At 42.0% G+C, this 12,890-nt stretch overlaps 1 protein-coding gene across 1 annotated transcript in view; it reads right to left on the bottom strand.

The window, feature by feature from the left end:
* ARHGAP18 (Rho GTPase activating protein 18) overlaps positions 1-9,307 on the bottom strand; it is a 123,327-nt gene extending 114,020 nt beyond the window's left edge. The window contains exon 1 of the mRNA XM_008138438.3: positions 9,141-9,307. Coding sequence (XP_008136660.2) covers positions 9,141-9,253 — 113 coding nt within the window. The 5' untranslated portion in view covers positions 9,254-9,307. The remainder of the gene's footprint in view (positions 1-9,140) is intronic.
* Between the last annotated feature and the right edge of the window lie 3,583 nt (positions 9,308-12,890).

Below are 12,890 nucleotides of genomic sequence, written 5' to 3'. Positions count from 1 at the left end.
GTTTGCAGAGCTCCCCTGGGAAACACATGTACTCAGAAAGGTAAAACTAGAGGCAGCAAAGGACACAGCACCTTCACTTCTCAGTCCACAAATGTCCTGAGAGGCAACAAAGAAATATTGAAAGATAACCCCCAAGTTAGTTGAAGATTTTATTTGGGTTTGAAACATTTATTTCTAAGAATGTCATTGGAAAGTAGTTATATAGCAGCAATGCCACAAATAAATGGTGCTTGGGGTTTCTCTGGCTGGTGAAAAGAAATCTATTAATCCATAAAATGTCACTATTGGAGAATTTACAGCTCCGTGGAATTTAAGTATAATTTCTGCTATTTCCCCCCCTATTGAATGCATTTCTAATTGGCATATGTCTCTCTTCTGCCTCCAGTTCAACTTCCTCTAGATACTCCCAGGGAAAATGTCCCCAGTCTCAGAGGAGGAAGCAAGCAGGCTGCCCTTGTGAGCCATTTGTACGCAGGAGTTGCTGAGTTCATAGCAGCTTCAAGTGCAAGATGTGGGGAGGGCTTTGAGAAGAACTGGAGAAGCAGACAGTTTCCTAGCTCAGGGCCCAATGTGCTTTAGGCATTCAAAATAAATGTATTATGTATGATATAGATGAGGAGGAAAATCAACAGCTCCGTTTTCAAATGTGTGCACTACACGGGAAAGGGGGTGGGGCACAGGGACCAGGGGAACTGGGTGGGGAAACACATCCCCCCAGATCTCTGCCATGGATATCACATCCAGCTTAGCCCTGCTCTATGAAACAGCACTTCTTGGTTATGAGATCAAGAGTTGTTCATAAAGCACATAAACATGTTGTAAGGGCAACAAAGGTGAAAAACTATCCTTCCTTTAAATACTTTACTTTAGTTACAGTGATTACTTTTACCTGCAAGAATTCAAATAACCTAAAGTCAATTTGCTCACTGAAGAACACGAAGAAATAATTTTTTCTTGCTCTATGTGACATGATTTTCCATCTTATTAAGAGTACAAATGATTTAGAAATTTACATCTGCCCAAACTAAACTATGAAAAGCAATTCAAAATAGGCACCTGAGCCTAACATTCAATATTTTAAAGCCCTTTTTGGTATTCTTGGTAATCCTATATAATAATATAATAAAGAGGTAATATGCAAATTGACCATCACTCCAACGCACAAGATGGCCGTCCCCATGTGGTCAAAGATGGCCGCCCCCATGTGGACACAATATGGCCACCACAAGATGGCTGGCAGAGGAGGGCACTTGGGGGCAACCAGGCCTGCAGGGGAGGACAGTTGAGAGGGACCAGCCCTGTAGGGGAAGGCAGTTGGGGGGGACCAGGCCTGCAGGGGAGGGCAGTTGGGGGTGACCAGGCTGGCACGGTAGGGCAGTTAGGGGCAATCGGGCTGGCAGGGGAGCAGTTAGGCGTCGATCAGGCTGGCAGGGGAGTGGTTAGGGGGTGATCAGGCTGGCAGGCAGGCGAGCGGTTGGGAGCCAGCAGTCCTGGATTGTGAGAGGGATGTCCCAGATTGGAGAGGGTGCAAACTGGGCTGTTACACTGGGCCTCTAGTTATTGAAATAAGCATATTCTGAGATATTTTTATAACTCATTTCACAAATGTTATTTTTTAAATTAAGACATTATACTCCATGTATATTAAAACAAACATGCTCTTCCCCAACCATTTACAAATCAATCTCAAAAATCTGACAGCCCTGAATCATCATAGAAAATTGTTGTGCTTTATAACAAGCACTCTTCTAAGTACATCACATGTATTAACTCATTCAAGACTTATAAACTCTTGAGTAAGGTATTATTATCCCCAGTTTGCAGAAGGAAAATAAACGGAGGCTCTACAACATTAAACAATCTGTCTAGGACTCTGACCCGGACAGCCTAGCTCCAAAGTCTGTGTGTGTAATCACTACACCCCACTCCCTCTCACATTCATTCACTCGGTCCTTCATTCAAACTTTTATTAGCACGAGAATTCTGGTTTGGTGAAATGTCTAGGGAAAATTTAAGATATTATATTGAAAAGGATTTACAAAAATATTCCTCATCTGTATATTTTTTAAAAGTCTCCAAAGCTCCATATTTGATCTTTATAATTAACTTTGTGAGGCAGACAAAGCATTGTTATGCTAATTTCATAGGTAAGGAAGCAGATAAAGGTGTGTTTTTACAGCTTGGCCAAGATGCTACCTTCTTTCTACAGGCTGCCCTACCCACCGACTACTTAAAAAGACCCCAAAGACCCCCAAATGGTCAAATCATGGGCTGTCTGAGGCAGCTTAGAAAGATTCACTGGCAAATATGATCCCCCTTCATAACTTTGAAGTTAGAAAACAACAATACGGGTCTGCTGGCTATGAGACCTAAGACGATACAGGGCAACAAGGCTGAGGCAGCCATTAAGAGACATGCTCAAGCTCAGACTGATGAGATTATAAGGCCAGTGAACTGAAGAATCTCAAAGAGAAAGCAGGCATGCCACATGGCCAGTCATAGAGGGAAGAAGACAAGCAATGTTTCCTTTCCCTATGACCCAGATGCCTGCAAGAAACCTCATTCTCCCTAAAGACACTTAAGTGTTCTTTGCAGCTAAAAAGCAACTACCAAAACACATGTGTAAAGGCAATGACATTTCACACTTCCTTTTAACACAGAAATTTAGATTCTTAAGGGACTTGAGTATGAGAAAGACTACAGATGTCACACTGGTCACACACGTCTCCATGGTTTCTGTTTATTTCTTGCAAAAAAAAAAAAAGGGGGGGGGTGGAGGATAAACTTGGCCAGCTCATAGATCACAGCAACAATCACAGAAGTTAAATACTTTCAACAATAAAGATTTTTTTTAAATAAAATAAAAAGAATTTCTCTTCAGAGTTACCCACACATCATCCCTTTTGTGCCCTCTGCCCTAACTCACTCCCAAGATCTTTATTCATCCCCACTCTCCTCCCATAAGGAGACTTCTTATTCTCTACCTCTTCTTATGAAAAGAAAAAAATGACATTAAATATCAATACCAACCAAAGGCAGCTAAGGGAGTGAGACCTCACTGATGATCTATGACCATGGAGCATAGGGAACTTCTACTTCAAACAAGTGTGCCCTTGGCCTCAGAATAGTGGGGTCTTTTTCTAATGTGTGAATGATGCCCATGTTTACAGCTAACAGGGAATTTATATACATAAAAGGCTAATATGCAACTCCCTCGGGTGTTGGACCAGGAGACTGAGAGTTCGATCACTCACTATGACATGCGCTGACCAGCAGGGGGTGGCACAGAACGAAGGAAGGCCCCAGCCAGCAGCCAGGGAAGGAAGGCCCCGGCCGCAGCCAGAAGGCCCCCATCAGCCCTGATCGCCAGCCAGGCCTAGGGACCATACCCATGCACAAATTTCATGCACCAGGCCTCTAGTTTAAAAATAAGAGGGGGAAAAATCATTTTACTGATCCAATTATTAAAAACTATTTAAGCCTAAATGCCATTCAATCCAATAGCAATCAATTGTGCATCATTAAAGGCATTCATTTTTATGAGTTCATTCTGCTGCAATATTCTTAAAAGCCTGATAAATACTAAGAACTTAAAACATAAAAAGAACAAACATAAACCTTTAAATAAGCACAATCCCCACTTAGAAAAGAGAGAAATACAGTGCAGGCGGACAAAGAAAGAAGTGGCCATGGGATACAAGGAAAAGTTTGCAGCAGTGTTTTGGGGGGAGGCATGTCTTGAGACTTATGAATCCTTACATATGAAAGGCGTAAAGATAATGTAAGTTCTTTACATTAAGATAGCTTTAAACAGGCCCACAAAAATCACAAGCCTCACAGATGAGGGCAGCTAAAAGTCAAATAACATAACTAAGTAAAGGTAAGACCTGCCCATTTGGAATACCGGGTGTGTCTTTTCACAATTCAAGAGGAAAGTATAGATAAGGCTTCTAAACTGTATGATAAAGAAAGTACCTTTCTATAAAAGCACTCCCATGTCATGAAATGGAGGAGTAGGTTGATTCAGAAAACAGCAATCCATAGATAGGTTAAAAATGATTTGGTCACCAAATCCTACAAAATTAGAATGAGAAAACATGCCCTAAATTCTAAGGTTAAAAAAATAAAAAGACATGTAACTTCAATTATTGCATAATTGCATTGTAAAAAGTCATAACCATCCCCTCCTTCACCAAAAATATTCGTAATTTCAGATAATACACAAATTCAGAAGGAAAACACTCTACTCATACTATAGCACATAGCTGTTGTTGTTTTCTTAATGCTGTGAATTTGTACAAAAACTGACTCATCAAGAATGACAATACCTTTTCCTTAAAGCTTCTCTCAAGATGTTTCTGAGTGGCATGTCCAAAACTGAGCTTCAGATCTTGCCCTGTCTACCTTCCCTTCACTCTGGAAGTCTTCCCGATCTAGATGAATGGAGTTGCATAGGCCAAACCTTGCGACAGTCTTTAACTAGGCTCATTTGCTCACATACCACAAACATCAGGAAATCCTACAGGCTCTACCTCCAGCTTAGTTCATGCTCACCACCTCCACTACCTAAACAACGGAAGCCTTGGCCCAACAAGCCGCCACCTTACCCTCCTGAGTGGTGTCCCTTCTTCTACAGCCTGCATTCAACAAAACAGCCAGAGGGACCTTTTAAAGCCGAAATATGCTCTGTTTCCCCCATGTTCAAACCCCTCCCCACTCACTGGCTTCCCATCTCACTTGAAGCAAAATTAAAAGCTGTTTCCCAAACTCTTACCCCCATATATCTGCAAGGCTCACCTGCTCGGGTCTTCATTTTCCACTCCGTGCCCTCCTCTCCCAACCCAGGTGTTTGCTTTCATTGTAGCCCCAGCTCCTAGACAACTGTCTGGCACACAGTAAGAGCTCAGGAGTTACATGTGGAATGACTGAGTGACCGAATGGTTATGCTTACTCAGTAAGTTGTTAGAACCCAGAAATAGGTAAGCCTTAAAAAGTCAAGAACTAAAGCTAAGTATATGAAGATGGCCGTCGTCTTCCATTTGGCCCCTGGGCAGTGGTAGTTCTTAAAGGAGGGAACCATGGAGGCTGTCAAAAGTGGACCCAGCAACATTCCATCTTGCCCTAAAAGTCAAGGTTTGCAGGCCTCAGTGTGGCCCACCCATGCCCCAAGGCAGGCCTGCTAACATTAGTTCAACTTGTAAATGTGGCTCTGGCTCAAAAGGACACTTGCAAGGTCTTTCAAACTCCAAGGACTGAACTTTTACATGATGGTTAATTTTCAGTTATGCCATTTTTAGTTAAGCACAGAGATGACAGCCATATTTCTTTACACATGACAAAACGTTTATGAAAATGTAACATAATATTTATGTTACATGGCACAAGGCTCCATCATTTCCTTCCTTTCCTTTACCTGGTGTTAAGGACAGAAGCAGCTAGCTATGAACCAGGCACTGTTTTGTGGGCTTTGCATGGATCATCCCACTTAATCCTCCCAATGAAGTGAGAGCTGTTACGAAGTTCAACTTTACAAGCAGAGAGTTAAGACTTCTCCAAGACCACACTGCTAACGAGGGCAGAGCGGGGATGTGAACCCAGGCAGGTTGGCCCCAGAGCCCAGAGTTTCAGGATGTATGTCACGATGACAGAGTGCCTCTTGGTTCTGCTTATTCAGCACAGTGGCACATGTGGTCAACAAAACAAGACCCTGTATCACGAATGCTATAATTTATTCATAAAAGACACTTTTTAAAAACCTCATATATCAACTACAGTTAAGTCCAATAAGAAGGAAAATATCTTTGATGTCAATATGTATCAAAGTATTAGCTAAAATGGATACTAAGCAAACAAAATAGATTTTCTTAAAATGACAGGAAAGTCAAGGGAGAAGAGTAAGAATAGACAAAATACACTATTCTTGGAAAAACTGCTTTGCAAAGGTAAACATTAAGTAATCTGTTTGAGCCCTTGTGGGGTTGCTCAGTGGTTGGAGCGTCTGGCTCTTGAACTGAAGGGTCTCAGGTTTAATTCCGGTCAAGGGCAAGTGCCTCAGCTGCAAGCTCAGTCTTCCTCATGGGGGGCCAAGGAGTGAGAGGGGAGAAGAGTCGATGTGAGAGACACACGGATGGCCTCTCTCCTCTCTCTCTCTGTCTCTCCCCCTCCCTTCCACTCTCTTTAAAAATCAATGCAGAAAATAGCCTCAGGTGATGATTAACAAATAAATAAATAAAAATAAAGTGGTTTCTACAACCGCCATGCCCAAATATTAAAAAAATAATAATAAATAAAAAGAGATCTGCTTGAAAATAAACAGGTAAATAAAGTCTTATAAATATAGCTACTCATAAAATGGTTTCCTTTGTAAACATTTGACTGTGTTCAAGTCAGAAGAACTAATATTAGCATGTTTCTTTAAATCCTAATGTTTTAAGGAGAACATGTGACCCCAAAAAATTAAAAACAGGATTCAGTAAATATTTGAGAGGCTCTAAGAGTAGGAGTAATTCTTTTACTGGCATCTAATGAATGTTTCCTGATCGAGAGGGATAATGCAATAGAGGGAATTTTAGATGCACAGATAACTTACAAAAAGATTAATTCCCTACTATCTCAGCTTTTCCAAAGACCAATAAAATAGGACTTGGTAAGGTAAGGTTAAAAATCAATCACTTTCTATAAATATCCTTAATCATACACATAGTCCTTTATACCTTTCAAATGGCATATACATGAGTTCATCTTATTAAACTAAAAGTTTGATTAACTCATCAAAGCTCATATTATTTTGAAGAGATGAAATCTTGCAATTAGCCAAGTTAGATTTCTGCACTCCCTCCAGTAACTTTTCAATAGGTGGTAGTGGGGGTGAGGGTAGGGCTGGGTAGAGGTGGAGTCAGAAGGACAGAATCTAACTTTTTCCTCTTTTTAAGAATTTTGTTTGGGTTTGGTTTTGCCTTCTGAGGAGCTTTTTTTAAAATAGGCATCAACCATCAACTCTGTGTCTCTGAGCAGCTTCCCACTGGCTGACCAACCTAGCCAGAACCAAAGTCCTATGCATTCCCTCCTCCACCACCAACTTCAGCAAGTCAAATTCTGACCCCATCCACCCTCAAATCACTCCTCCCTCCATCCACTCCCTCCCACCCACTTGCACTATCTCAACCCTTCCAGGCTAAACAGGGTACCTCCCAAAGTAACACTAAGCTTATCTGATAAACTATTCCACGCTTAAGGGGAAAAGCGACTAGGGACTGGCTCTCCTCACTCCTCCCTGCCTTTCCTCCCAGCCCTCAAACCAGAGCTCCCATCTTCTCCCGACCGACATAACTGTCCCTAGAACTCAAATTCGGTGGTGAGATTTGGGGTCAGTATGGACAAGCAATATGGCAGCCAGCAGGAGCACTCTCCGTGTGAGCAGTGCCCAGCCTGCCACATCAGTGCCTCCAGATTCTGCTTTAGCATGGGCTGAGAACGGCCTGTTCCTCTCTTATGTTCTCTCAACCCACAACAGGCTGCAGAACTACCAACCCAGGATAAAGCCTCCAGAACTGGGTATGCAGCCCCAGGCAAAGGCCTAGACCCACAGACCTGCTACGACCTAATCCATTCCTGGGGTTGGCGGCCTCAAGGTGAAAATAAAAAGTCTGGCCTCGCTTCCCTAAGGCTCCTTCCACTCTCACAGTAAAGGTCCAAGATGCAGCTCAGTTCCTCGGGCCACCCAGAGGAGAATGTCACGGGAAAATGTGCCAAGCTTACACAATTCTGGCAATTTTGACGGTTAAAGTGGACTCCAAGTTATGAAAGGCATGGGGCTGGTGTCACAGACGGCTTACTGCTGATAGCTTACATCACTGTTCTATAACAGATAGATGAAAACACTGTCTGATCTCACAGAAAATACTTAAAACAACAGAAAATAAAATGGTAATATGCCTGAGGCCCAGGAGGCAGGTCCCTCTGGTCTTTGGAAATGAATTCATTCTCAATGGAACACACACTGTGGTTGCTACAGAAGAAAAGTTCTGGTCAGCCTGGGTATCTCGGGCAGAGCACGGCAGCCAGGCATTCCTTTGATTTGTACTCTCCTCTCCTCCCCCTCCCGCCCCCCCCCCCCCAATTTGGGGATTTTAAAACAAGTGAAAGAAGGCATTATTTCAGCTTAAGGCATAAGCATAAGTCAGTCACATAAGAACAAAGGAGGTTTTATTATCGCATTGAACGTCATGAAGGAAATGTGCTTACTGACAACTACTGTAGTGTCCCACACAATCAGGTTAGCATTTGCTTTTTGCAAGCGTCCAGGCCAATATTTACCATTTCTATCTAAGGCTGAGGTGAAAAATATACGGATAGTGAGAAGGTCATTAAGGGAAAGAAGGGAAAAAAAAAAAAAAGTCCTTGAAAACAGAACAAAGTACACAGATAGAGAGCAAGGTACTCCGCACCTCAGTGGTCTGTGGAACATTTGTCCTTTCCACCTATAAAGTGATTTAACATTAACCACGTTTCTCTGGCCTCACTGTACTATCTCCCGACAAAAACTCCTTTTTGAAAGCCCCCACCCCCACACACGCACACACCCAAATCCACATACACAAAGAGAATATGAACCATACTGCCCCGGGCCAGTGTCTTGGGCTTTTTGCCTAAGAAGTTTGCTTTCAGCAAGGAGAGAGGAAAGAAAAAAAACAGACTCTAACAACAACAGCTTGTACAGTGAACACCGCCCCCCACCCCACCCCCTGCTGTTGGCACACTTTCCCAACTAACAGTTCCAGCGCTGAGCCTTGAGCCCATTCAAGAATTCCACCTCATAGGAAGTGTTTCAAATATAGTCATTTGATCTTTCAGCCTTTGCAAATGCACCTGCTAAGCAACAAGTCTGACAGCCATAGCCTCGGCCCTCCCTACCCATCTTTACCGGCAATTACACGGGCTGTTTCAGACTTGGACTAGATGGGATGCAAAGTTCATCAAAGCCCCGCCAAACACTTCTGCAGCGGCAGGCGGTCAGCTTCCACATGCGGAGTCCCTCCTCTGTCCCCGCACCAACTACCCTGTCACTTCTCTCCTGGAGGAGGTGAGTGGGGTTTTTGTTTTTTTGTTTTGTTCTCTGGCTTTCAAATGCCAGGGCTTACCTGGAGGTGGCTTCCTCCCCTCCCTGGCCATGGCTCTCCCCCACGGCCCGATCCTTGCTGCTGTGGTGGTAGGCAGTTAGCACGACTCCCTGGGAACTGGAGAGCCAGCTCATGGTGAGAGAAGGGGCATAATTTCTGCGATCCTGACACTGAGAAGGGGAGTGAAGTTCCTGGCTCGCCTGGCAACTCCGTTCATTAGCATCGGCCAGCTCCTCCCCCCGGAGCCAGCGATTCACAGGGGAGGGGCGGGGCCGGTCCCCTGAAGGGCTGCCTGGCTGTCCAATCACAAGGGCTGTGACTCAGTATTGTTTCAACCCGGGGCCATTCCAGTGTGAATGCTTTAGTTCAGAGATAGAGGGGTGGAGGATTACTTGTGGCCACCACCCAGGAGAAATTCAAATCTGGTTCAACTGCCGGGCTGTAGACACCTCTCCTCAATGTAAGTAAGCAGAAGCCGTCTTGGCTAGGAAACAATGAGTTTCCGCAGAGACTTTTCCCCTTCCCAATTCCTGTTTCCATCTGATCATTTCTGCTACTTCATGTAACATGAGTAAGGGCATTTCTTAACCCCTTCCCGGCCAGCGTTAAAATCCACCCTGGCAGAAACCAGGGAACCTGCTGCAAAACTGTGCAATGACAGGTCCCAAGAAAGACATCACCTCTTGTGTCAGGTTAAAATGTCACAAAAATGATTGTGTGCCCTGCAATGTTGTCTTCTTTCACATAAAAGTCAATGCCAAGTTTCAAAACACCTTTCAGTAAGAGAGAGAGAGAGAGAGAGAGAGAGAGAGAGAGAGAGAGACCCATCTACCAACACTTAAATGAATGCTATTCCTGAGAATAAAAACAAAATTTAGCATTTGTTTAGCACCTACATATGAGGCTCCCTATGCCAGTATTCAGTGTAACCCTGTATCTCTCTATCTTTATCTCTGTCAAACACATACCCTACATCATAGATATTGTCTGTATTTTGCAAAGTATGACAAAAGTGAAGCTTAACATACAGGTTAAGTAACTTGTCTACCATAACACAATTGCTCTGTGCCAGAAGCTGGGTTTGAACAGAGTTCTGGGCTGAATTCCACTCTTTTTTTTTTTAACGAGCATGCTGTTCTTTGCCTTATAGATGAGGAAACAAGCTCAAAAGTTATGAAAATACAAGACATGTTTCTGTTCTTTCTCCCCTAAAAAAAAGGCTACTCTCTTCTATATACCTACAAGTCTAAGTTGAAGTGGATTATTATTGATCTATCAAAAATTCCTCATGAACAACTTTTCCAAGTCATCATTCCATAAGCATACTATTTACACTTTTTTCATTACTTAAAATTATCATGAGACACAGACAGTGTGGTGAAGACCTGGGGGCGGGGGGGGGGGGGGGGGGGAAGAGAGTGTAGAAGGAGGAAGTGGGGACATCTGTAATAATGTCAATAATAAAAAATAAACTTTAAAATTATCATGAGAAATAATTACTTTATAGATACTTACACACACTTAAAGTATTTAAATTTATTTTTCAATTCTATCTTTCTTATCTTTGGGAACTGTCATTTGCAAAAGTCTTCTTTAAAAAAAAAAAAAAGCTTATTATAGCTTCCTTCCTGCCCCCCCCCCCCCCAATTAGTTATTGAATCTTTGCATTTTCATCTCCTTAGGCTCTACCTGCCATCTCCTTTCTATCCCAGTTGCCCAAGCCCCTCCACACCCTATTGAGTCTTAGCTATAATCTTACAACAGCTCTTTTAGCTCATTTCCTTGCCTTCTCCTCTAAATTATTTTGTACATTATCACACCCAAGCACAGCCTTGATGATGTCTCTCCTTGCTTAAAAAACGTTTACTGGCTCATCATCGCTGGCAGAACCTGTTCCAAACTTGAGTAGACCACGGAACGTTCTCACTATTCAGTCTTTCCATCACATCTGTCAAACACCATTCCCTCTGGTCCCACTGCCATTCTTCTCTGTTCCTTTCCACATCTAACTTAACCCTTCGACATAGCAGGTCTTCAGTGAATGTTGGCTGGATGAAGAATTAAATGGATTTAATGTGTCCTTAGAAAGTATACTGAATTTTAAAATTAAGATTGGTAATGTTAGATAAGTTGTTCCCATGCACATACCAGTGTGTGAGCCTATGACGATGATAGGTTCACCAGTTCAGGCAAAATGAAAAATACAGGAAGAGCCCTAACCGGTTTGGCTCAGTGGACAGAGTGTCGGCCTGTGGACTGTAAGGTCCCAGATTCGATTCCAGTCAAGGGCATGTACCTTGGTTGCAGGCACATCCCCAGTAGGAGGTGTGCAGGAGGCAGCTGATCGATGTTTCTCTCTCATCGATGTTTCTAACTCTCTATCCCTCTCCCTTCCTCTCTGTAAAAAAAAATCAATAAAAAATACATTAAAAAAATAAAAATACAGGAAGAGGGGCAAAAGGTAAGCTAATTGGAGTGTATGAGTTCTGTCTTTTTAATGTCCTTATGTGGAAAATGATTAATGATCTGAATTGCAAAACTGCAGGAATTCTCTGTCTTATATAATTATCAGTGGTAGGCCATACACTCTACCTCTTGAAAACTCTTTTCTTCTCTTTGTCCCTCCATCTCACTCCTATTTTTTCCCTTACTTCCCTGGATCTTTTTGTCTTCATCCTTTATTGCTCTTCTGTTTTACCTTCTTCCTTTACTATATCCTCATGAGCACTATCAACTCTGATGAGACAATTCATGATAAAGGGAGATTCTGCCCAGTTTTAACCAAAATGATGAAGTTACATCTTTGCCTATTGATACACTCTCCACTTTTTAAATAACAAATAAATCACAATATACAGATTGAAATGTAACTCTTTTACAGGTTCAAAATAAATTTGGGGTTCACAATAACCATGCTTTTTAATTTTTTATTGAGGCCAACAATAAGATGCAGTATAGATTGATTTACAGAGCTTAGTTCATAGAATTTGAATCCTACTAATTTACTTTTCAAGCACATGGAAATTCTCTGCACTCATCCTTCCTGCCCACTAAGTAAGCCTTGTTGTTATTGTCTGAGGATATTATCTACTAAAAACAGTTAGTAGGATTGTGCTCAAGTAGATTAAAAATGGTTTTCAGAATTTTCTTATGACCATCATGGAAGCAAACCTTACTACCAACATGCTCCCTTGAAACGCTCTTCCTTTTCACATCTCAAACGCTACCAAGATTTAGCTAGAGTTCATCCCTTATACCACACTACCCTTTCTCATAGAGACACAATTTATGTCTTTCAAAAAGTACTCCCTTCCCCAAGCACTATAAACAAACACCAGGAACCTAATGTCCTTGAAAACATTAATATTCCAGGCCATTAATGCCAAACACTTTCCTGTTATGTAACATCGTACAAAGTAATTCAGTAACAGCAAGAAGCTTAAACATTCATTTCATTCATTCCTTTTAAATGGGGTATACTAGGTGACATAAGCAGGAAGAAGGAAGCCATAATTTACATACCCAAATAGGTTATTAAAAATAGGGTGGAGATAGTACTGCAGCCTCAGACAATTTCACAGTCATATTAAAATATACTGGAAAAAAACTCTAGCAGTATCCAAAGGTTACTACTGGTTTTTATATTTTGATTTAGGAACCTCCTTAGTAATATGAAATTATATTTAAAGGGTACTATAATTACCATGTGATCAACACATTTATCAAAATTTGGCTTAATGATTTGCTGTCACTTTAACTGAAATTGATTAA

This window comes from Eptesicus fuscus, chromosome 10 (genome assembly GCF_027574615.1).
Source record: "Eptesicus fuscus isolate TK198812 chromosome 10, DD_ASM_mEF_20220401, whole genome shotgun sequence".
Taxonomy (NCBI): domain Eukaryota; kingdom Metazoa; phylum Chordata; class Mammalia; order Chiroptera; family Vespertilionidae; genus Eptesicus; species Eptesicus fuscus.
This window is presented reverse-complemented; position numbering and strand designations above follow the sequence as displayed.